We start from the raw sequence: 24308 nt of genomic DNA, 5'->3' as shown, positions 1-24308 counted from the left end.
GATTTGGAATTGGCAGGGGAAAAAACAAACCCTATGAAACTCATCTGGACTTTTTTAAAAAGCTAATTCATTTCTTACAAAAAAACCCTTTTGTCATCTTTCCTGTACCCCGGAAAAGGTCTTATATTTTTCAGTTTCACTGGGAATTACAAATATGCAAACCAGTTCACATCAGTGGAAATATAAAATCCCTAAGAATATTTGAAACCTGTTGTAGCCTCTTCGCTGTGAAGAATTGTACTTGATATTTTCTTTCATTCACAGTTACATTCTTTATTCATTTGGATTCATGACAGGAGGAGAACCAGAAGAACTTTCCAGATTTCCTGAAAGACAATAGGTTAAACTAAGAGAAGTTAACATACTTTATTTTCACTTTGAAGTTCAGAATAGCTTTGTATTTCCTCTTAAAATATTTAAGTAGACCTAAGTACTTTTATCAGCCTGTGCTGCTAAGGAATCTAGTCAAGAAGAAAACTTATGTCTAAAGTGTAATCGTGGTATAATTTTGTAATGAAATATAGATAAGAAAAAAGTTGGCTTAGTGTTCTAAATCAAGAGCATTTCAATCATTTTTTTAAGCATTCACAAAACACAGAATGAAGATCACAGAGAACATTTTATATCTGCAGTGAAGTGCTCTCTGCAAAAAACAGCTGAAACCTGAACATCTGTTCCAAAGTGCTTATTTGGGTCTCTTAACTGCAACATTTAAGCTGTTACTTTGGAAACTATGAATAGCAAATACTTGTCATGTTTTAGAAGTGGGATGAAAGTGGGGGGGTATTTTGTTTAAGTGACTTTGTGTCAGGGAAAGCAAGCTGTGACAAACACCTGTTTATCAGGTATTGATAGTTCATTGCTAAAAGACATATGTTGGGAAAATAGGCATTTCTCCCTTAATCCTCCTCTGGAAGTACCATCTGAACAACATCCAAAAATAGGAAAAGTTGAGCTTCATGAATTAAAGGGTGCTAGAAGACCTTCACTATGTAAACTGATTATTTCGCAAATACAAAAGACAGTCATCAGCTTCTAGTTATTCATGGTATAGATAACTCAGGCACATTTATTCCAATGCTCCATGGTTCCAGTATGTTCCTATGCTGTTTGTGGTGAAGACCTACTGTGCCAACTCCTGTTAGAAGTGCCCCTGCCCTCAGTAAAAGCCTGTTTACAGATTTTTTTGAAAAAGCTACTCATTTATTAAGAGGATTATTCATGTTTCATTTCTATATATATCCTAGATTTTATTTATCCAGTTTATTCCTCTCTTCCTCACTGTATTGTGGAGAGATCAGAATTAATAAAAAACCTTGCCTGTTTTCTTGAGTGACTCCTGAATATACATGTGCATGAAGTCAATGCCAAACATTTCCTGTTGCTCCTCCTCATCTGTGTTCTCACATGGAGGGAGTGTTACCTCTAGCTCCAGTGGGTTGTCTCTGAAGTTGACAAATCTAGGAATTCACCAGGAAAGGTTACTCTTGCAGTAAGTTTTGTCCAGAGAAAATAACTCTTTTGAAACTGAATTAAGATTTCTCAAGCACTATTTTAAGCAAAATGAAATTAAACTTTTGTTATACTAAACTCACTACTCTATCAATAGTATTAAATAAACTAAGAAGATGCTATCTAACAGTAGCTGATTGTGGTGACAAAAAACATTGTGGTCCTCATAATTTTCCATCAGTTTTTGACCCCACTGTCAGGTGTATTGAGCTTTCACAAGCAGGTGAGTGGATGAGAACAGTGCAAATGCCTCCTCCAGCAGGAGCCAGTCCTGTCTCTCTTTATTCTTGGTCCATCCTTGGGCCTATGCTTGTATGTATTTAGTTAAGGAGGTGCTTCCAAAAGAGCTGAGAACAGGAACTGTCTTACTGGTTAGGCATGATTTATGCAGACTAGCATTGTTTCTCTAAAATGGCCAACATCCAGCAATCCAAATGAAAATGCAAACAACAGGAAAGTTTCTGTCATGGTATACTGAGGAGTAGTTCAAATTCTACCAATTAAGAATTTACATTATTTTTTATTTTTCATATCAAGTACAGGACATGTCCCTAAACCTAATCTTTTTTTTTTTAAATTCTGAATGCTTGATTTCTCAATGTCAAAATTCTACTTTTTTTGTCACTTTTACGCCTGCCACGTATCTTTCTGCAAGCTTTTGCCTTTAGAGAGTGATATAAAAGGGCAATTATAGGGGGAGGGCTATGAAATGAGAAAATGTGTTTTAGTTTACTTTTTCATGTGAGAGTGTAGCTATCATAATTTACTTCTTATTACTAAGTCTCACTACACTTGCTTGACTAAATCCTTAATTGTTGTTAATCTGTGTAATTATGCTGATTTATTGTGTCCATCTCTACAACTGTGGTAGTGTCTTTTCCTCTCCCTTAGTATCACTATGATACACAACTCAAGAGAGGCTTTGAAAAGTATTTTCTAGTATTTTCATTTGTATTTCTATTGCTTTTTCTTACCTCAGATTTGTCATGTCCTTCATACAAGCTGGAATATCTTTAAGTTTGTTGTTGCTAAGAACAAGAGTACTAAGATTTTTCATATTACCAATGGTTTCTGGCAAAGAGTTTATTTCATTCCTTTGGAGCCATAAAGTGTGGAGGTTCTCCATTCTGAAAAATAGGTATTTGTGCAATAAATCAAGATTTAGAAAATAGATCATATCAGTTATTACCATAAAATAATTAATTTTTCAGTCACATAAAGGACTCATAATGCAGCAATTATCAAAGGAAGCCCCATATCCAAGATAATCACCTAATCTCTGTTCAAAAATATCATTGACAGTAAATATTTAACCTTATAGTTGATACTGAATTTATTGTTAATTGAATGGATTATTTCAGCTCATCCAAAACATCACACTAGGGCTGATAAAATCTTGAGTGAGGTTAACATAAAAATTACCTATTGAAGTAGTATTTATTAATTAGAATTTCAATGCAGTGGAATTGTGACCAAGATGAGCTTTGAGCTTTATTTACCTGTCAATTGCATCAGGGAGCTCCTGGAGTTTGTTTCCCCCCATATCTAACCATTCCAGATTTGGCATGTTGAGAAGAGCTGAAGGGATGGTAGTAAACTGATTCATGCACAGATCTATGTGTGAAAGCTTCTTTAAATCACTGAGCTGAAAAGAAGGGGAGATTTAATCCAACTTTGTGTAGCTGTTGCAACAGTACAGCAGTGCTCTAATAATGTTGAGAAACATTAAAACACATTCTGAAGCCAGTAAACACAGAAGGGTTTTGAGTTACAATAGCTGATAGTACCTAACAATATGGTACCTTGTAAGTTTTGCCTGGAGGGTAGGTAGGTTTGGAACTTTACCTCCCACCCAGTAGTGAGTGCCCTAACTGCTGAATACAATGCAGCTATGCCCCAAGCCTCAAGAAAAAGAATTTTAAAAACAGCACTGTCCTTAGTATTTCATACTCCATGCAATATGCCATTTTCGTTAGTCAAATATTTAGATTTTTATGTATCAAATTGCATGGACTGTATTTTAGAGTGAATCTTGACACCTTCCATGCTGTGAAGTCTACTACTCTGGCAAGACATTCTAAAAATGCAGTGTAGTGTCACAGCACCTAAGTGCTTTGGTGAATCGTGCCTTCACGTGCTTTTGCGATGTTCAAGTGATGTTTTATGGCAGATCTGGTCCAACTGTTTAAACACTGAATGCCACTCAAGTGCACATAACCAGAGCTTCACAGTGTTCACATTGCTGCAGTCTCCATAGGACAGAACTACGGATTTTCTACATTACCCCATGCAACCTGTATCCACATAGATTTTGTGAATTCTGGATTTTGGCTAATAGTGTATATTTCCATTTGAAGATTCTGTGTTGAATTGCTGTTTGAACTCACTCAATTTTGCAAGGCACTGACTGCTGTCAACTATTGCCACAACTGGCTTTTTAAATAAATTAAAACAAGCAAATATGGTTACATACTTGTCATCTCTATCTAAGAGACTAATAGTTACAGATGCAGGTCTCTCACATTTAGGTGAGTTCAAATTAAAGTTCCATAGTAGGCGAGTAGTTGTCTTTAGTCGCCCATAATTGTTTTCAGCATTTGAGAACAACACTTGTTCAACTCTGCACAGACAACTGTATAAATCACACAACCCCTTTTCAGAGCTGGCTGTTCTGGTAAACATGCTTACAGTTGTGTCCCAGCATATGGTACCAATTTATACTCTCAAAAGGGAACTTCTCTGTGCTAAGGCATCAGACTCTTAGTGGGGTAAATCAGTGAAGATAACCAGCCTAAACAAATTGATACGGACTGTATCACTGCCCTCCCAGCACTGCCAAGTCATTTATCTGGCCAAAATAAGGACTGGCTCCTTCAGCTACTCAGGTATGTGCTTCTCATGTGGCTTCAATTTGACCAGTCATAGAAAGATTGTTCACATCAGTGTTTCTGGGTAGTACTGTGCAATCACAGTATCACAGCAAATCTGAAATCAGAAGTGCAATGTGCAATGATAATTGGCTTTGTATAAATTCAAAATATGCATTAAACAAAACTAAACAGTCTGTCAAAACCTGAGGAGGAAGATCACAGATACTTCTGTTGACAGCCAGTTCCAGTCTTTCCAGACTGATGCAGTTACTTATTTCCTTAGGAACAGATTTTATTCTGTTGTAGCTGAGAAGCAGCTCTTGGAGATTGGTCAGCTGGCCTGTAGAGAGCACAAATGAAAAATGTACATGTTTATTCTATTTGAGGCACATTACTTGTTTTGTCTTATCCTTTTACTGTTATATAAATGCTCTGTGTTCTCACAAAACAAAACAAAACAAAAATCACCAAACTGCAAAGAGCAGCACTTCAGGACTCTTTAGTACAGAACTGAACTGTAGTTGAGTGCTTCAAGGAAAAACCCAAATCCAAAAAATTATGACTAGGCTACTCATGCTGTGGATTCAGAACATGAAGTCTGTTTTTCAATATCATTTTGCTAGCTGCATTATGATGTCTAGTCCCTGCTGTGCAAACAGGCTCTTCTTCTGTCATGGGGAGCTTTCACAGAGAAATGTCTCTTCCATCCAGCCCCATCTTTAGTTTAAAGGGAATCTATGGTTTGGAGATCTCTATCTCACTGTCCCATTTAAATAATCTGTTTTCTTACTACCCAGTAGGATTATGAGACCAGCAAAGGGCACAAAAATGGCACATTTGTGCAAGACCAATTTTCTTAGAAAAGCAGCTTAAAATAAAAGAAAGCACAGCTCACCAATTTCTTTAGGTACACTTTCAATTGAATTCCGGGATAGATCCAGAACAACAAGACTGTGAAATCTTCCAATAAACTGAGGAATTTTCTGCAAACTAGTTCTGTGAAGCTGCCATTCCTGGAGATGGATTAGTTTCAATAAGCATGAAGGTAATGTCTACAACAAGAAATATGAACCGGAAGAAATTCAACTTAGTATGCAGGAAGAATACAGGCTGAGGCAGAAGTTTTGCTTGAAACACTAACAGTCTGTCCTTCTTCTTAAGCTATACTGTAACGTGTGGGTTACAAAATGAATCCTGGGAACTGTTTTCTAATATATGCTAAAAATAGCAAGCATAATTGATATGATTTTAATATCATACATATTAGGAAATGGTTTATATTTTATAAAGGTTTACATCAATATATTAGGAAAATGTTCTTCCTCCAGCGGGTGGGTTGGGCACTGGAACAGGCTCCCCAGGGAAGTGGTCACAGCCCCAACCCTGACAGAGTTCAGGAAATGTTTGACAATGCTCTCAGGCACAGGGTGTGACTCTTGGAGATGGTGCTGTGCTGGGCCAAGAGTTGAACTCTGTGAACTCAGCATGTTCCATGATTCCATGATCCTGAAGTGAACACGAATGTGGGTTGTCATTCTGATCACAGATTTAACCTGCCTACTTTTGGCTTCCAGGATTTAAATACCTGCACTTCTGTCATTGACAAGTTTCAGGCTTATTTTTGTTTCTTTCTTTCTTTTTTTAAAAAAATTCAATATAACTCAAGATGAAACTGCTCTAAATGGATTTTTGCACATAAAGGGAGATCTAAATTCTATTCCTGTTCTGTCAATAAAAACAGTGAGCAGCTGAGAGCAGAAGAGCTGAGAGATAATAAAACTACAGTATCTGTATGCAAAGAGTTCTGAACAAGGACCACTGGCCTGCAGACCAGCAGAGTTTGGCTGGGTCTGGCTGTCATGTTCTCACTGGCCTCAACACAGACTAATTCTCATCACTTTCTAGGAGCTTGACTGTGTGTTTCTGCATGGCTCAGAGCACTGGTGACCTTCATCCTGCCAGAATTAACAGCAGATTACCTCTGTGCATGAGAAACAACAATAACAGTGTTCTGGGGACCTACAGGCTCATTTTCACTCTTAGATAGAGAAAATAAACAATAAGAAATATTTTCATGCACCCAAATACGAAGGGGGGTTTTCACCTTGATACATTTCAGTAGTTCTGGTGTGTGAATGTTAAATGAGAATTTACATAATAAAAATCATAATTTGCAGTGTAAATAATTTCTAATTCAGAAAAGCCTTTTGGGCTTTGTTTTTACAGAGTAATGCTTAATATTCAGGACTAAAAAACACCCAGCTTGCTTTTACACTCACAACAGTGTGTCCCAATTCACTGTTAGCAAAGCACAGTGAGCAGTTAATAGAACAAAAATAGTACCACTGTAAGTGTAAAGTTGTAAATAGTAGTTTTCTAATGCATCAGTCATTCCTATCAACACTACCTTCCATTCTTCTTCCTCTATCCTTAAAATTGCTCTTCCACCTTCATTAATAACTTTTTCTTTGAGCTTTGCTAAAGCAGCTCTCTCCTCCCAGACAAGCAGTAGCCTACAAGGGAAAGAAGATCTGCCAGTGGTGCCACAATGAATACAGCGAATAAATACTATCCTATTTTCTGGAAATAAAAGAGACAATTGCCTTACTGTCAAATAACACTAATTATATCTGGATGTTAATATACTATCAGTTGGAGAGAAGACAAAACACTTAATGTTCAGCTTATAGGAATTCTATTTACAGTTCTTCAAATTTACATTCAGGAGGAGGACATAATTCACTTTCAACATGTTGCAGGAGGGACACAGAATATAAAGTCATGTGGAATTAAGTTCCAAACCACATTTTGAAGCAGTCTCCTAAAATGAAAGCCTTCCATTCCACCATATATAAGTGCAACAAAATAAGGTCAATCAGCTTCTTTTAGCTTGATTTCCAAAGGGAACTTAAGCAAGAATTCCAACAACAAAGCAATTATCTTTCTTTCTGCTTGTGTTCTCCAGTAACTTTTGAATTTGTTGTTCTATTTCAAACACATCTGATTAATTAGGAGTTCCAAAAATAGAATGCTAAATTTCTTCAAATTTCATAAAATTGCTGGCAATTTTTTGACCAAGCAACCCTACTAATAACTGTTAATAACTCAATGGAGAAGAAAGCATAACAAATCTTCACTGGTTAGAATATCTACACAGCAGAGGATTTTAGTATCTGACTTCAGGGCATTTAGTCTATATACTAATATTTTTATCATAGACACTAGATAAATTCTAATCACTGGGAATCCTGCAGGAGTAACAACTAAAGAATCAGAGTCTGGATGAGTTTGAAGAAACCAATTACAGTCTTCTGAAATGTAACATATGGTCTAGATTTTCACATACTTAAAGATCTACAATTCACCTACCTTCCTGCAGACCTCTGCCTGAATTCCTTTTCTTTCTGTAATTCTTCATTTATCTTGTGTATTCTCACTTCCCAGAGTGTCTTCACAGCAGTGAATGTTCCCAGGCAAACTGCAGTTTCAGCCATGATCCTTTACATGTTCAGATTCAGTTGCAGGAATCTGACTGAATTTCAGGCTCAATGCACCACCTCATGTATCAGTTACCAGATGGGGACAGTGATGTGAAAACTAAAATACTGCAATACCCACTTCATTATGTTATTAAATTAGTTAATGTAAAGAACTGATAGGATTTTATTGACTGCTTTCTCTTTATAAAAATAGATAATTGCACCTAGATAAATTTTATTATAATAAGAAATGGTATTTTTTGCAGTCTCTGCATTCTTATCAGTGAACAACTGCTTCTCTCAGTTCCTTCCAATGGTAGGCTATGCATTGACCTTAATAATTATTAAATGCAGATTTGAGTACTCATTCCCATTCCAGGAAGAAATTAAGCTGTTACCTGCAATCTAAGGCAGTTAAATTCTGATAGCTGCATTCTGGCACCTACCTGATATAAATACTTGCAGCTACAGGAGTTTTGCACTTTATAAGAACTGAACTGTTCTTGGAAATTAATTAGTATACTTTATTTGCATTCATTTTCTTCATAGCTTAACTCATTACATTGTATTTTATAGTTAGTAATGCATTACCTTTAGGAAAAGGCTTTTAAATTCTTCTGATTTCTCTTTGAATGTTTGTGTAGCCCTACTGGGTGTCAGAACTCACATTTAAAATTAAATTCAGTCTAAACTTTTAAAGTTATCTATCCTTTAGTGAGATAATTAATACATATTGTCCTGAAGAGCAGCAAAATAGGATACTCACTCATCCTAATCAGTGCATACCTCTAAAAATCATTGTTATTTTCATTACTGGAGCCAAGACACTGATACTCAGATAAGCTTGCAGGGCTAAACTTCATGCCAGAGGCAGTGTACTCTGAACACTGATGATGGGAATGTTCCCTTTCTAACTTTTTACTGATACTTGTAGGGGCAAGTAAGAAAAATATCTTATATATGCTTCAAACTAAAAAAGTAAGGATAATTTTCTTCCCAACAAGCAGGTAGGTGACAACAAAAGAGGAATTTCATGTCTTTTCATACATATATTTCCCTACAATAATTGCTGCAGGTCTGTCTTTTCGAACCAATCTTTTCTTTTATATTTTTTCTGTTATAATTCTGTATGGCCTGGATAAGCCACAATTGCTTAGTGACCATTTTTGTGTTCAAACTGTCAGTCATTCTATTTTATGTTTACTACATCTTTTGCTAACATACTTATTTGTAAAGCCTGATTATACTGAAATCAAGTTAAAATCTGTAAGCAAATAATATGTAAAATGTCAGGATTCCTTCCTGTTGCAAAAACAGCATAAAAACCAAATTATAGATCTTGAATAAAGAAGAATGTGGTCTAATACATTAATATTTATTATTCTTAGCTGTTCTCTGTTTGTTAGGGAAAAATGGCAGGATTTGAGAAGTGACACAAATGGCAACCCCAGCGTGGCACAGTGCAGTCTGGCCTTTGGGTTCCTACAGAGGAATTGGATTTTTTTCCTGTAAAGAGAGGACTGTATCCTCTTTCCCTCCCCCACATAAATGTGATCATATTTACTAATTTGAAGGATTAACTTCTCTTTCAATGGTCATCAGAGTAACTACCCTTGCCCATCCCCATCCCAATATGCAACAGTAATGCTATGTTTGCATGAGGTTTTTTTGCTCCAGTTAGTGGTTACTATTCAAACTGCATGATTTTTTCAAGGTTAAATTTCTACTGAGATCAAGTGATTAACTAATCTATAATTTCTTGTTGCTTAGAGACATTTTTTGAACTACAAGCCTTTTTATGTAGAAAACTAGAAATATTTTTACACAAATTGTGCAGAAAAGAGACATTTGTTAATAGTTGTACTACTAAACCCAGTGTCATACTATACAGTCAAACCAATATTTATTTCCAGTAAAGCTTACTCTGGGCAACTCTCTTTTGCTGTGGAAAATGTACTATTCAACAAGTACTGCCTTAGAACCATGAAATACCAAAGGGCCTAAGTATATGACTATTTTCAGGAGTATTTCACGATATAACATGACTACCATCAAAAAATTCTTGTTCTTAGATCTTATTATTTGTCAGGAAAATAAAACCATAATAATCATGCCATCACAGCCAACAATTCAGAAGTGAATTCCCAAACGTGGCTGTAAAACAGCTGCAAATTCACTCCCAAGTAATCAGATCTCCCAAAAACTTCACCTCCAAGCATCAGAAAGAGTTTAACAACAACTTACCTCAATTATTTGGTGTGTTCAAGGATTTTCTGTGATTCATTGCTTTCTGGACAAGAGCAGAGATAAATTATGAATCTTGTCTGTATTACCAAACCCATTTAAAACCTTCACTCAGACTCCAATGCAATGTCAGTCTAGCTCTAATTTTAACCTATGCTGAGAATAGAAAGCATCACATGAGGCACTTTTGCAACCCCCCCAAGCATTTACCACTGTTAAAGTCTTCCCAGTTTGCAGAGTGTGACTGGGCTCCCCTAAACTAGACTCCCTTTAACAGAAGTTTAAAAATTGTGAACAAGTAGAACAAAGGAGTACTTGTTATACTACACAATGAGTTTGCTTTGAATTAAAAATTATAATTAAAAATAAAAAAGGTTAGTATTGAGTTAAAAACAGCTGCTTTCTTTAGTAATGCTTCTCTGCAAGGTAACTGAGCTTCAAAGTGCTATTAAACAGCAACATCGACTAAATAAACTAGAAAAAGTATTACATCAGTAAGTATTTCACTCATTACTTTTGCCCATGCTGAAGAATTCTCTTGCTGAAGAATTTAGTGCAAATTATCAAAGTCCAGACAGAAAAATAATCTTTATTGGGATGTGCAGAGGGGTTATTACTCACCCCTTTTCATGCTTCCTCATGAAACATATTTAACATCCTATTTCTTCAAATAGCCCTTGGAGAAGATAAAAGGAGAACAAGTCTGTCAGAATCTTTTTCTTCAATCAAATGGAAAGAGAAACAACAATAATCACAGGTGACTATTTAAGGCAGAAGCCATAAAACTGGATAGTTCTAACCAACTGCACTGGAGTATAAAATGTGAAGAAGATGAAATTTTATAAGTAACATCAATTTGGTTATAACTCTACCACACAGAACTTTATAACAAAAAAAACCCTGACCCTCTCCAGTCCATCACAAACTAAACACACGAACACCAATACCTACTTAAAAAGACACTAAGTACTTAAGCTTTCAATCCACTCCTTGTGTAAGTAAAATTATTCTGTCTTAAATATCTCAAAGTAATTTTATTGCTTTCTTTCATACACTTATATTTCCTCAATTTATTTTCTCAATGGTCATCAGATTAAAAAATATCCTAAGCCTTTATCCTAAGCCCTTACCACAACAACATACTTGTAGGAAAGTAGATATTCGGCTGTGTTCTTTTGGTAGCCTTGAGCACAGTATGCTCTTTAAAGCTAGAAGAAAGAGTTTGAGTCACCTGTACAGGATTGCCTGCATAAAATTCACAAATAAAAACAATATTACTACAATTCTTTGTGGCTTTATATTTTTTATTAGGAATAAATAAATCTGATAAAAATGAAATAGGTGATAAGCATGATATATTAGTCAAACTTTCCAAGAAATGACCTTTATATAAAAGACCCTTATACCACAATAGAAATATTAATAGCACCTTACATGGATGCTCCACACTCCCCCTCCTACATTACCAGCTTTCCTCTTACTCAGTCTCAGCATCATGGATAGCAGGGATTCCACCTCTGGCAGCCTGTCTCAAATCTTCACAGCTAAATGCAATAGACAACTTTGGTCTACAATTTTGGAGAATGCTCCTGTTTTTGATACATCTAAAAAAAGGAGAAAATGTCCATTTTGTGTATTACAAGTTCATTTTTAAGGCTATGTAACTGTCTTTTCTTGTGTCTGTGTGAAACTTATGTGTCTAGAAGGTATTTACATCCAACAGTTTTCTTCATATCTCCCATTAAATCACCAGTGCAATCCTCGTGATCTGTTAAGTTACCTTAAAGCCACATAACAGTTTCCTGTTCTAAAGGCATTAACTTGAACCTATTCATTATGTGCCTAGTATCTGAGTTTAAGAAGTCCTTATCTCACACAGTATTTTTAAGGTCCATTCTTTGTTGAATCTGATAAATCTGTCAAATTCTAGTATCTGAATATCGATAACACAATGCAAGCTTGTAGATCACGATCAGCTTACTGTCAGGCTTACCTAATGACAAAATAATAAAACAAGATCCTTCTTTTTTTATTTTGTTTTCTCTTTCTTGTTTGGTTTTAACAGACAGATGCTTTCTATAAGAAATAAAAATAACTGGAAAGCATTAAGGACTGAAACTACTTTCAGCCTGTAAAAATACAGGATATTCTAGAGAGTATTAAGGCCTTGATAGTTATCAATCAGTGTTGTCAGTAAGCATTTGAATAAATATGGCCTCTTCATTTATAGCTTGATAAAGAGTACCTGTGCAAGTATTTGCCAGGAAAAAGTGGACTAGCAAAAGATTTAAGAGGTTTACTCAATTAAACAACAAAAAGCTCTCTGAACATCTTATAGCAGAAGCATTAAAGGCATTTTATTTGTACATGATTTTTGCATAATCCCTTTTGGGAATTCAGATATTATTTGTTAAAATAAATTTACGTGTCCAAAATGGAAGAATTATGAGTATTCCCCTCCAGAATTCCCCTTCAGATTATAAATACTGAAGGTGTAGAGCAGTGGCACTCAGTCACACCAGCCTGACAATCATTCTTACTATAAAAGGCAAAATAAAGACATTCCACCACCATATTCAGAAGCTGTGACCTATTTAGTTTGACAGTTTGCTGTAGAAGAAATTACAGCAATACTAATTAAAAGAAGTAACAACTAACTGAGACTGATATCAGCTGTTGAGAACTTTTAACCACATAACATTACTATATAATGCACGTAGCAAAGGGCACATGTTAGCAGAGACAGCTTTTCTAGCTATTCAGTCTAATCCACAGTTTAAAGGAATATTCTAGCCATGATTTCCTTTATTTAAGGTCCAGCAGCATCGAAGCAGGGTTCTCCAAGTAAGATTTCCACAAGTTAGAAAACCGGGCCATTGTAGCTCCATCAATGATGCGATGATCAGCTGACCAACTCACATTCATTATTTGTGCTTTAAATACTTCACCTTTCCCATTAAACCGAGGAAGAACCTAAAAATCAGAGGAAGGACAAAACCAGAAATAATAGATACTTCCATTAGCAAATCTGTATTTTTTTTGTTCTTGTTAATTTGTTGATCTAAATTTAAACATTTTGCTGAATTAGACAGACAGCAGTAGCACCACACTAAAACCCAAGACCTTTCCATTACTGTTTGTGCTGTAGATTAGAATATATTGCAAGCCTGCATAATAAACAGTCATAGCCCTTTTCCACCACAATGGAAAAATACTGAAATAGTAACAGCCTTTCCTGACTCAAAAGTTTCCTCCTGAATAGTTTATTGCACTGTTAGTTCTCAACATGTCTGTTTCTTTAAAGCATCTCTAAAAAAACGCTCAGAGGAAGCACATAGAAGAAGTCATTTCAGTTAACACTAATTTCATTTCCAGCATTGACCTCAAATGTCTATATTAAAGAATTAAAGCCTGAAATTCAGAAAATACAAAACTGCCTTCACATTCAAAATTCTGTATGGATTCAGCTATCTGGCTCATGAAATTAAACTTCATTTTCGGAATACTTCTTAAGTTTTTTCCCTAATGATAGCAAAATTGCTATTGCCATGCTGGTAAACTTGTAAAACTGTATTTAGATTGTTTCTTAGTAACTAGCAGGCTAAACACAGACGTGAGTGAAATATAACAGGATTCTAGAAAATAAATATAAAACTTTGGCATAAGAGACTTCTAATTAAACATTTAAACATCTAAAAACACCACAAACTTTTCAACCATGAGTTATGCAGTTTCTCTGCAACAAAGAGAGACTCCATGTTCCATTTTCATGACCTTAGCTAACATTTACATCACTGAGATAAAGTTAATGTACCTGTATCTTTCCCAGTGCTCCAATAGCTACTTCAGGAGGTAGTATCACTGGTTTGGCATAAGTGCCACCAATCTAGAAAAGGAAAAGGTGGAGATATTATTTAACAGTTGTTTTTAAAGCAGATTGCCTTTTGAATTATTTGCTACACGTTTTGTTCTCTGCATATTAAACTTCAGTAAAGTTTGCATTTCAGAAGCAGATTTCAGATGTAGCTCTCATTTTTCCTGTACTTACTGTGCCGATATTTGAAAGGGTGAATGTTCCCCCAGTGAGGTCACTTGTTCCCAGTTGGCCTGCAGAGCCCAAGGACTGTAGGCGATTCAATTCCACAGCAATGTCAAACACACTGCAGACTTGAACATTTTTCACGTTTGGGACAATTAAACCTTGCTCTGTGTCCATTGCAACTCCAATGTTGTGTGAAGCCTGCAACAAGTGTCATTAACCAGATATTAATATAAACTGTCAACACAAAACATATCTTACATAAAAAGACACTTAAATGACATTTTTCTTATTTATCTTTTTAACCTGAAAGTGCTGTATTTAGTAAGCAACTCCTGCATACAACTCTGAGGAGAGAAAATGATGTAGTTTTTTTAATATTAGCCTCACATCTGCAAACTGTAAATTGATGCTAACAGTTTCACCTTCAGAGAATACAAAGTCCTGGAATCAATTTCACACTGAAAACATCACACTTTAGGATGATCATATGTGTAACAAAACATGCATAGCCGATTTTAAAGAACACTAAAATTACAAAAAAAAGAAACTGAGTTGCTTTTCATTTGTTGGAAGGAATATAAGGATTCTAAGAGCTATTTATAAAACAGCACAAAAAGAGTTTGTACTGCAAGGAGCAAGTACACATAACTTAAGAAAACAGATATTTGCTGCCCAGAAGTATCAATCCAGCAGCTTGTATGAAAATGATGTAACTTTTATCAAGACTGTACTTTAATATATAAGGGTTGAGTGTTGGAATAGTAGAACCACTGTGCTATTACTTAAAAATTGTTGTATTAGATTTGAAATGTTCTCATTTTAAAAGCTTGGCCTATATTCAGGCGAAAAATAGGAAATCAACATATCAGTATGCATTTTTGAGGCAAGTCTGAATAACAAAATGACTCTTATCTAACAAACTGAAACTATCTACTGAAACAAGACCAATAATAAATCAAATCTAGATCTCAAAATCTGAGCACACGAATTATTTTCCTGCACAACACCATAATTTTGGTTCTTATAATTAGCTCAGGCTTCTGAAAAGCCCCTGTTAGACATTACTGTACACTTTCTGCTCACAAAGTTTATCCATAGTTTACAAACCTTATATGTGACATTTTGACAGTTCTCATCCAAAGAAGCATTAAGAATGGGATACTGCAACAATCCCAGAGAGGCTGCCTGGTTAAATACAACAAAAGGAAACGAAATAAGAGGTTTATATTTTATAACCAGAGAGCTCCATGGGAAAGAAGTAATGGTAGGAGAAAATTTAGATTAATAACAATACGGAACGAGTGTTTAGGTAGCACTCTGAGTGCAACAGCATTATGAGAAATTTCAGACTAAGCTGCGCATTCACTGCACAGCTTAGGCAGCGCATCAGCCTTCAGCGAGGCCAGCAGCTGGAAATGGAACCATGGCAACTAAATGAGTGCAACTGCCTGCTCTTCTGAACAATAGAAGGGACAACAGTGAGAGATCTAAGGGATTCATTAGCAATACAAAGATTATAAAAATAACATCAACAACAAAGGTGATGCATTTCATATGAGGTTCATTTTAAAGGAGCTCAAAAAATATAGACAATTTCAAAAATTTGTTTTGTGCGATGCAAACACCTAGTGATGCTTACCTCCATATTAAATGATGCTGAAGGCACTCTACCCTTTCCCATTAATATTTTTAAAAATTTCAGTGATATTGCATAACCCTAGCTGCAATTCCAACTGTAAATTGATAAGTGGCTCAATAAACAAAAAACAAGTTTAAAGTTTTCTTGTGATCTGCCATAACTCAGATGATAGAGAGGTGCTCCAAACTTACAACAATCATTGAACAGATTTTGGCAAAACCTGTGTAAGTACTCCCTGCAGGGCTCTGCTGCACGCCTCACCTTTATGAAGAAAGGCATAAAGGAAAGCTTAACTCCACGGAGTTCAGCTAGAGGTTTCAACTCTTCTCGCAGCTGAACAAGTTGAGTCAAATCAATCTCATCACAATAACCAAAGTGGGGAATCTTCAGGGCTGCACTCATAGTCTTTACCATGGCCTTCTGAAAACCTGGAAAATATTCATTGTCTTCTTAAACCAACAAAAGGAGCTTCTGTGAAGTTATGGTGAAATTTCATCTGTTTCCATTAAACAAATTACACAGCTTACAAAAACCAAACTAAAGCCAAACCAGAACCAGAAAAGAACAGGGTAAACAGCACTTATTGAGTTATTCAGCTCACAGAACTCAATTTTGATGACTAACATTTCAGACTATATTACTACATCTCTCTCCTATGTATGCATGAATGTGAAATCATAATATGATAATCTGCATTTCTCTTTCCAGCCTCTCCCAATAAACATTGCTTGAAAGGCAAGCAAAAAACCTTTATCTTCCCCTTTTAATGTGATTTTTTGTTACCTTAGTGTCTTTTATGGCACTGTTCTCCTGAACAAGTGTGAATACTGTTCACATAATAGTGCAGTATGCTATTATCAAGCACTGATAAACCCTTAAATTCGCTGCACTTTGCCATTATCATTGCATAATGATCCCTACCATGACAAATCCATGTTTCAGAATTCCTACCTGTTTCAGCATACATTTGAAGAATGACCAAACGCAATTTGCAGCCCAACTCCTTCCAACCAAAACATCAACAAATATTTCATAAAATAATTTCAGTGGAGATGCTTCTTATAGAGAATGTTTTCCTAAACGCTCACTTGCATAACACTAACATGAAACACTCCCATCAAAAAGAATCAGCTTTTCACAGAGCAACATTTACTGGTAGCCTACTGTGACCATGGTCTCAAGACTGTATTTCATGATTTACCTGTTACAGGTTCAGTTTTATCTTTTCCTGAAAATGCAATGGGTCTGGAAACAGGTACAGGGATTTTCCGTGCTTTGTCCTTTGGAGCAGCTGGCACAGTCTCTGTTTTTCGCAGAGGTGGGACAATTTCAGCCTTCGGTGATGGAGGCAGAATAGCTCCTGTTTGTTTGGCCAAATAGTTGAGTATATCTTCTTTAAGGATTCTGTTATCTTTCCCTGTCCCAACAACTTCACTCAATTTAATCTGAAAAGTACATAACAAGCTGTGACACTTTAGTTTCACAGCACTATAAAAATATCTTATATTGTGAGCTAAGGTTAAAATTGCTCCCATTTCTGATCCAACATATCCGCAGTTTTCTTTCCCTTTCTATAATTTACTAGATATTCAACATTGTTCAAATCATCCAAAAGTCCCATTAGCCCCACTATGTTTGATTGCATACTTCAAGGAGGAACTGAGAATACTATTAACCTCTTAATTACCTCACAGGATCAATAGTGAAGTATTCATTTGAGTTAATTCTCTCCTAAAAATGCATCATAAGCTTTCAAAACCAATGGAATATTCATAGGGAAAAAAAGGCATTAGAAAAGCATGTAAAACATCACTTAGTATATCCTCTGCTCTAATACAAATCTAAAAAACAAAACAAGGTTGTTTTGGTTTCTTTTTCCCCTCCTTCTTTCTCTGTAGAGATTCTCAGGAATCTCCTCTGACAGTTTCTTATTTTTATTCTAGAAAGGTCTTCTCAATCTTCAGCCTAAAGCTTCCTAGCTGTGTTTTAAGCCCAGTAATTCTTTTTCTATCCACCGTAATCATCAGAAAGCACAATCCTCTTAATTTTTACAACAGTTTTCATACATGTAAAATGTATTTGAAAACAAGTGTTTCATCTAGATCAGTGTTCTTCTAGACAGTCAAACTGCCATATAAAAGCTGGGTAAAATGCAGCAGGACCTTATTCAGCAAACCTACATTGTTCTCCATGGCCAGGCGACGAACTGCAGGGGTTGCTAATGTTTTGTGACCTTTTATCTCTTGGTGAGTGTGCTCTTCATGAGACATAGGAGGTGTTTCAACAACATCTTCTTCTGGAGCAACACCTGCAAACAAAAAAAAAAAAACTAACTTTACTACATTATAAGCATTTGTTAAATTCCCACCTCAACCATTCTGTGATTCTGTGACAGCTGAAGTTTTTACTATTTACTTTGAGTTAATATGGACAGGAACACAGTTTGTTAAAGGCTGCTGCTTAAGCTAAATATGCTATAGGAAATGTCTAGGAGATTTTAAACTCTAATAAAATATTGCAACTTTCTCTATTTAAATTCCTTGAGTTTATAAAGGGAAAAAAATATTTTAAGATTTTCAGGAGGAAAAAGTAAGCTTCTCTGTCACTGATTGTTTTATGACAACAAACATAAAATATGCAAGAAAAAAAAATGGCTTACAGTACCTTTTGAAGCATCAATTTCAATGTCCACTAGTGGTTTTCCAACAAAAGCAATATCATCTATGCTGTAATGGAGTTTTCTAATGATGCCATCGTAACGACTGGTGATAGTAACAGAGGCTTTATCGCTCTGTACCTCACAGATGCTGTCAAACTGAGACACACTGTCACCCTCCTTTATGTACCTAGGAGGCAACACACAGCCTACTGTGAAACACAGTCAGTGTAAAAATCTGTTCTGTGTATTCCTTTGCTAAGTTCAGTAATATACATCCCCACAACATGGAAATGCATTCCAGATGAGAAGACAAATTCTACATACTGGATGTGTCGGCTATATGCATTTTGCCGGACTGCTGCAGAACCCTTTGTTGGGTGAAATGACACAATGATTATGAATATCATTATACACATACTACATCTACTTTAGTAAAGCAGAGTTTTCCTGTCAGATTATAAAGCATCTAAAAATAAGAATGAGCCCAGCTTAATCTGAATGCAAAGAAGTTCTTAGTTTCAAATTGTCAGAAGTACACGATCAGTTTCAGGAAAGAGATGGATAGTGGGGAACACTGTCTTCCATGCAAAGAGAGGTATTTGTGCAAAGAACAAGGCCTTTCAGCACTGCCTTCATTCACTGTGCACATTGATTTTGTTTAATCCATTAATCACTGGCTTTCTACAAACAATTTAAAAATTCAAATCTTTTACTAAAAGCAATAGAGAAGGGTTATAGGATAAAATTATGTGGACTCTCCAGACTAATCATTGGTTTCTAAAGCTCAGTCTAAGTAAACATAATGAAAGACAGGTCTCCTGAACTTAAAAAACATTAATCACTGAAGGAAAATCCTATATACAGGTGCATCCCCTTCCTTCCACTTTTTCCACTCACAAATATACCAGATTGCAAATGAACAAAATGTGAAGCTCCATATGTACAAGGTTTTAAAATGTGGAAAATGAAACCAGAACAACTTCACTAGTAACCCAGGAAATGTTCTCAGATAATGAATTGATAATATAACTAAAGCTGCTAAACTACCTGCTGATTTCTTAGTGGATTTCCAGGAAAGCAGAGCTTACCATTCTTTTACAGTCACCTCTGTAATTCCTTCCCCAATGTCAGAAAGCTTAAACTGAACAATTTGGCCACATGAAACTTGAAACAGAGAATAAGAAAATACAGCATGTTTAACATTAAATACAAGATATCAGGCAGAAAAATCTGAATTCATCAGAAATAGTCTACACACCAGCCATATGCAAACCTCTAACATAACACTCATAAAATAGCAAATTAAAATGAATTATTTTATTATGAAAAGGATTACCAGCAGATGTTCTGAATAATCGCTGTTGATGACTAAACTTGAGGGCAGATTTGTCAAACACGCACACATATTTTGATTTTATAAAGCGAATGCTGCTGCACGATCTAATGCGATGAGTGCAAACCTGGGGAGAAAAGTCTCAAGGGTTAATACAATGGACTGAGGATGCAGAGCTCATTTAACATTCCTGATGTAACATCAATATTGAAATGGTTTCATTCTAGTCTATATAAGAGAAGTTCTTACCGAAACACAATGATGCTGAATACATTCTTGAATATACAATAACCTTTACATTAGCAAAAGCTTTGCAGTTCTTTAACTTCTTTCACTAACACAACACATGGGGAGATCAAAGTCACAGTGACATAACTGATTAAAAAAAATCATGACAGGATTTGGTGAGTGATTCACTGCTATTGTTTCTCTCAGGAATTAGCTTAATCAGGACAGGCACACAAAAAGCACACATACTATCAAGTACATCAGCCATCTGAAATATTCCTATCCAGGATGAATGCTGGAAGGTTTTCCTAGACTGCAGGGAAAACCAGCATCTTTTTCTTCATCAGCTCTAATTCCTATCAGAGGTTGATCAGAAGTACTAATCAGAAAGGAAATTCACACCAGAGGGCACAGAGAGTTGCCCTTTCATTTTTGTTCCTATATAGGAGGCAATCATTTCCAAGTAAACATCATTCCAAATCAGCTTCAAAGATATTTTGTAAGAACTGGGCATGAGATGGTTTCCTTTTATGGTTACAATTATATTTATCCAGAAATCAATTTAAAACAGTCTACAGAATTTTCTGAAAGATTCTTCAGACAAAACTTTATGCTTTAAAGCATCATGTAATCAGTCATGATTGTGAACAAAAGCAAAGCTGGTAGCGCTTGCATTGACATAAACAGGTATTTTATTAATCTCAACACAAGTTAGTTTAGACCTGTTCTTGTCTAGTAAAATTTATTAATGTAATTCTGGTGTTATATTGTATTAAAAGTGCTGTAAAAGTTATAAAAATAACAGTTTCTCTGTAGATACTATCTCTAACTTATTCAGAGATACAAAAAAAATTCAGGTGCTACAATGTACCTCAAGTAGCTCAAAACTGTAAAATTTAGAAATTATCTTCTTAGAGGAGCCAGAAAACAGCACACCTGCATGGGAAAGTTCATTTTAACTTCTTGTTTAAAAAATCCTTTCAGTGACTACAGAGCATATGAAACTTCCTGTTTCCCCCCCCACACCCCAAACTGTTCAACTATTTGCTACCACATTTCACTCTTTAAAAAGTACATTATTCAGCAGGCCATACAATTCTGAACTGACAATGTACTCATTTTCTGTATTATTTAACCTAGTACTGCAAGTTATATTCCATATCACCTTTCTTTAAGGAACAAACATTTATACAACACAATCCATCATAACGGACACATCAAAGTTGTATCATATGAGTTATCTTTCAGTTGCCTGCTACTAAGATCATACCTACTGATTTAAAATGAGTATTTTTCTACTTCCTATAACAAGCAAACACAAAATCTTTCCATTGGTCCTCCAAACAACTTTCCATATTCAACAATCAGGTAACATGGCAATTTTAAGCTATGAAAAGTCATATTTTAGGAATACATTTAAAGTTCTCCTTAAATTACAAAACTGGTATATAACATACCTCTTCACAATCCTATTTTCTCCTATTTTTAATTCCGCTTTCTTCCCACTTGAAGGGTACATGTTTACATAAAAATGTTACTGAAAAAATTGTTCAACTAGACCTTTTTGTCACAAACTTGCAAAAACCCTCTTGTCTCTTTATATGACGCTAAATGAAAAACATTCAGTATTTACCTGTGAAGATGATCACAAGGAGCACATCAAATCTCTGAACTATTTCTAAATGTGAAGTTTCACAATGATTTCCATGTGTTTTTAACCTTTGGTTACCAATGCAGGTAGTGAATTAGTAATGTCACTGCCAAAAAAAGAGACTGGTGTTGTTACAGAAGAGTTACCATGCTGTTTCATATTATATCTGTAGGAATAATTCAAAACTACAGCAGTTTTAAAAACGGAATCTTTCTGGTTTTCAGTTTTGCACATTCTCTACCAAAAAGTTGGTGTGCTAGCATGTTAAGAGTAATAATACAGTACACAATCTCTTCACAGAACAGTGTTCCTTACTAACAAGGAAAAAATGAAAATCCACTAAAAAGAGACTGTGCTTACAATTTCAGCATTTAATCACCACAATACTGGTGTAATGCCAAATAAGGAAATAAAAACGGTACCTAAAAGACAAAATTAGCTCTAATATCCATAGCATACCCATCTACATATTCCCATGTCTGGAAAGATCTATCAATAAACCCCAAACATAACTGCTGGTACTGAGCTTGTTAATGTCACTACTATTACACTATACAGCAATTTAAAGGCAATAATGACACAGCAAGGTAACACCTTTCCTGTGCAAGTCTTCGATGTGCAGAGTGACACTGGCAAAAAGAAACTGAGGGCCCACTCAGTCTCTTGCTGGGACTGAGGCCACACCAGCCTGGCTGACAGAGCTGTGGTTTGACCCGAGACAACAGCGGAGCTGAGTGCACTCTGGGGGAGAACTGCCTTGCTCCTCAGGTTCAGCTTCGGTTGTTTCCTCAAAAACAAGCCAACTCTGGTTTTCTAAGTTACCACTGATCCTGAAAATGTATGCTGGCCTCAGAACAAAATATTTTTAAGCAGCCTGCAGAGAACTGATTACCTGATTGAGTAACACTAAATTTCCAAGTCAAATTGAACAGTACATGCTCACAGGCAATGACTTTGCATTAAAGGATACTGCCCTGCTGAACTCTCTTGACTTCTGTCCCATTGAGTCATTTTAATGAGCATTGCATCTGTTTTTGCATACATATTCTATATTTCCAGGTATATAGTTACCTATATACTAGAGCAACACTCCTCGTAACATGTTTTAGTCCGATGTCATCCCTTATCTAAAAACCTAGCACACGTCCCAGTGTCCTGGTAACTGCCATTTCCCTACCACTTAACACAAAGGCCCCCTGGCTCAGACTGAAAATGTGCTTGCAAGAAACATGCACTATAAACCAGCCAATTATATAGTTCAGCATGTACTTAAGATAAGATGGATAAGATGAGCATTCTCATCAGAACCTCCCTCTGGATTTAAGAGTAGATGGTTAGAAATAAAACTAAAAAGAAAGCGTTATTTTCAGTGCTCCTAATTAGTAAGATTATTAATAAATACTTATAAATTACTAGCTTAAAACTAGATTACAAAAGTATCATTTAAAAATTCCTCATCATCATGCTTTAAAATTACAATATGAATTATTAAGAGGAAAAAAATAATAGAAACTGGAACCGATCCTTAATTTTGTTTCTAAGTTTCAAAAGTTATTTCTTCTCTGACATCCCACAAAATAGGGGTGATATAATTGGAAACCTACACTCTTCATAACAGCAAAAAGACTGTAATACAAGAAGACAGAAGGAAGCATGAACTAAATCTACGTTCATGAGATTGTAAGTATCCTAAAAGGCAACCAAGTAGATTCACTTCTTATGGTAAGGTATCTCAACTGCTTTTTAAGTATCAAGGCGCCTGGGATTCAAAGAAATCCATTTCCCTTTTTTGTACGTGTAGCCACACCGTCTCCGTGCAGATGCGGTATGCAAAGGGAGGAGAAGCGGTGATGGCACAGCAACGTATAGGCAAAGCAATAATGGGATGACTTAGAAATTACAGAAGAGGAGGATGTCACTGGCTTATTACAAAAAGGCACACGTTTCTTTCACAGAGAGCATGGGCAAGGGCAGGGCACTCCGGGGGCTGCGCGGGGCGGAGGGTGTCAGTTCTGGGGCTCCCTGTGCAGCGCGGGGCGGGCGGTCCCAGGCACCGCCGGGGACTCGGTCACCCGCTCGGAGCACGGGGAGCGCACAGCGGGGAGGGGAGCTGAGGCGCCGCCCGCCCCCGGGCACTGCCGAGGCGGCAGGTCCGCGAGCGCGTCGTGTTTGCAGAGGCGCGGTGCTCGCTGTCTGCCCGCCGGACGGCAGCAACAGGACACGGGGATGCCGCGCGTTATCCCTCCCCGCCCCGGCTGGCCGGGAGCGCCGCCGCCCCCCGCGGGGCCCCCGCTCCCCTTACCAGGCGCCCCGCGGCTCGGCAGCTGCTCCTCAGCGCGGTCACGGCCGCCATCTTACCCGGGCAGAGCGGCCCCGCACACACCCCCGGCACAGCCAACCGGCGGCGGCCGCGCCGGCACAGCCAACCGCGAGCGGGCGGGGGCCGCGGGCCGGGCGGCGCTCGGGGCCCGCACACGCCCACGGGAGGGACCGCGAGAGCGTCCCCCTGTGCGGGGGCTCCCGGAGCAGAGCCGCTGGTGGCGGTGCAGGGCGTGAGGCTTCCCCGAGCCGCACTAGCGGGAGGGGCAGCGCGAAGGGCCCGGCCATTCCCGATACACGTGTAATGAAGTCCCGAGCGCGCCTGCCAGACC

The 24308-nt window shown here is 36.9% G+C and overlaps 2 protein-coding genes across 10 annotated transcripts; both read right to left on the bottom strand.

Moving 5' to 3' along the window:
* Positions 1–188: 188 nt before the first annotated feature.
* On the bottom strand, positions 189–10244 carry LRRC39 (leucine rich repeat containing 39). Of its 3 annotated transcripts, none has more exons than XM_082286694.1 (9): positions 10106–10244; positions 7752–7939; positions 6790–6895; positions 5278–5434; positions 4586–4722; positions 3012–3157; positions 2487–2639; positions 1321–1460; positions 194–326 (listed from the first exon to the last, which is right to left on the bottom strand). In XM_082286694.1, the coding sequence occupies exons 2-9, from the start codon at positions 7874–7876 to the stop codon at positions 274–276; spliced, it is 1017 nt and encodes a 338-aa protein (XP_082142820.1). In that variant the 5' UTR covers positions 7877–7939; positions 10106–10244; the 3' UTR covers positions 194–273. The 3 variants fall into 3 exon arrangements, with proteins under 3 accessions (XP_082142822.1, XP_082142820.1, XP_082142821.1); XM_082286695.1 differs by having other exon boundaries at positions 7752–7880; positions 10106–10216; XM_082286696.1 differs by lacking the exon at positions 1321–1460 and having other exon boundaries at positions 189–326.
* Positions 5309–24019, bottom strand: DBT (dihydrolipoamide branched chain transacylase E2). Of its 7 annotated transcripts, none has more exons than XR_014226620.1 (15): positions 23960–24019; positions 19782–19905; positions 19534–19609; positions 18451–18632; positions 17967–18094; positions 16988–17231; positions 16048–16214; positions 15255–15332; positions 14154–14345; positions 13920–13991; positions 11572–13078; positions 11249–11350; positions 10727–10781; positions 10106–10151; positions 5309–5434 (listed from the first exon to the last, which is right to left on the bottom strand). XR_014226620.1 is itself a non-coding variant. In XM_082286690.1 (11 exons), the coding sequence occupies exons 1-11, from the start codon at positions 24008–24010 to the stop codon at positions 12911–12913; spliced, it is 1482 nt and encodes a 493-aa protein (XP_082142816.1). In that variant the 5' UTR covers positions 24011–24019; the 3' UTR covers positions 11402–12910. The 7 variants fall into 7 exon arrangements, 1 of the variants encoding a protein (XP_082142816.1); XR_014226621.1 differs by having other exon boundaries at positions 11587–13078; XR_014226623.1 differs by lacking the exon at positions 5309–5434 and adding an exon at positions 6790–6895 and having other exon boundaries at positions 11587–13078.
* Between the last annotated feature and the right edge of the window lie 289 nt (positions 24020–24308).

The sequence above is a fragment of the Coloeus monedula genome (assembly GCF_965178545.1).
Source record: "Coloeus monedula genome assembly, chromosome: 9".
NCBI classification, from domain to species: domain Eukaryota; kingdom Metazoa; phylum Chordata; class Aves; order Passeriformes; family Corvidae; genus Coloeus; species Coloeus monedula.
This window is presented reverse-complemented; position numbering and strand designations above follow the sequence as displayed.

Bases quoted from the DNA above. Each gene is read 5' to 3' on its own strand.
- DBT (XM_082286690.1), bottom strand. From the start codon at position 24,010: ATGGCGGCCGTGACCGCGCTGAGGAGCAGCTGCCGAGCCGCGGGGCGC. The intron at 15,333-16,047 runs GTGAGGCGTGCA...GTATTTAACCAG, and splicing joins TTATGCCTTTCTTCATAAAG to GCAGCCTCTCTGGGATTGTT. The intron at 14,346-15,254 runs GTTTGTAAACTA...CACTTGTTGCAG, and splicing joins GTCAAAATGTCACATATAAG to GCTTCACACAACATTGGAGT.
- LRRC39 (XM_082286694.1), bottom strand. From the start codon at position 7,876: ATGGCTGAAACTGCAGTTTGCCTGGGAACATTCACTGCTGTGAAGACA. The intron at 5,435-6,789 runs GTAGTGTTGATA...TTCTTGTTGTAG, and splicing joins TAGAGGAAGAAGAATGGAAG to ACATTACCTTCATGCTTATT. The intron at 2,640-3,011 runs GTAAATAAAGCT...CCTATTTTTCAG, and splicing joins CTCCCTGATGCAATTGACAG to AATGGAGAACCTCCACACTT.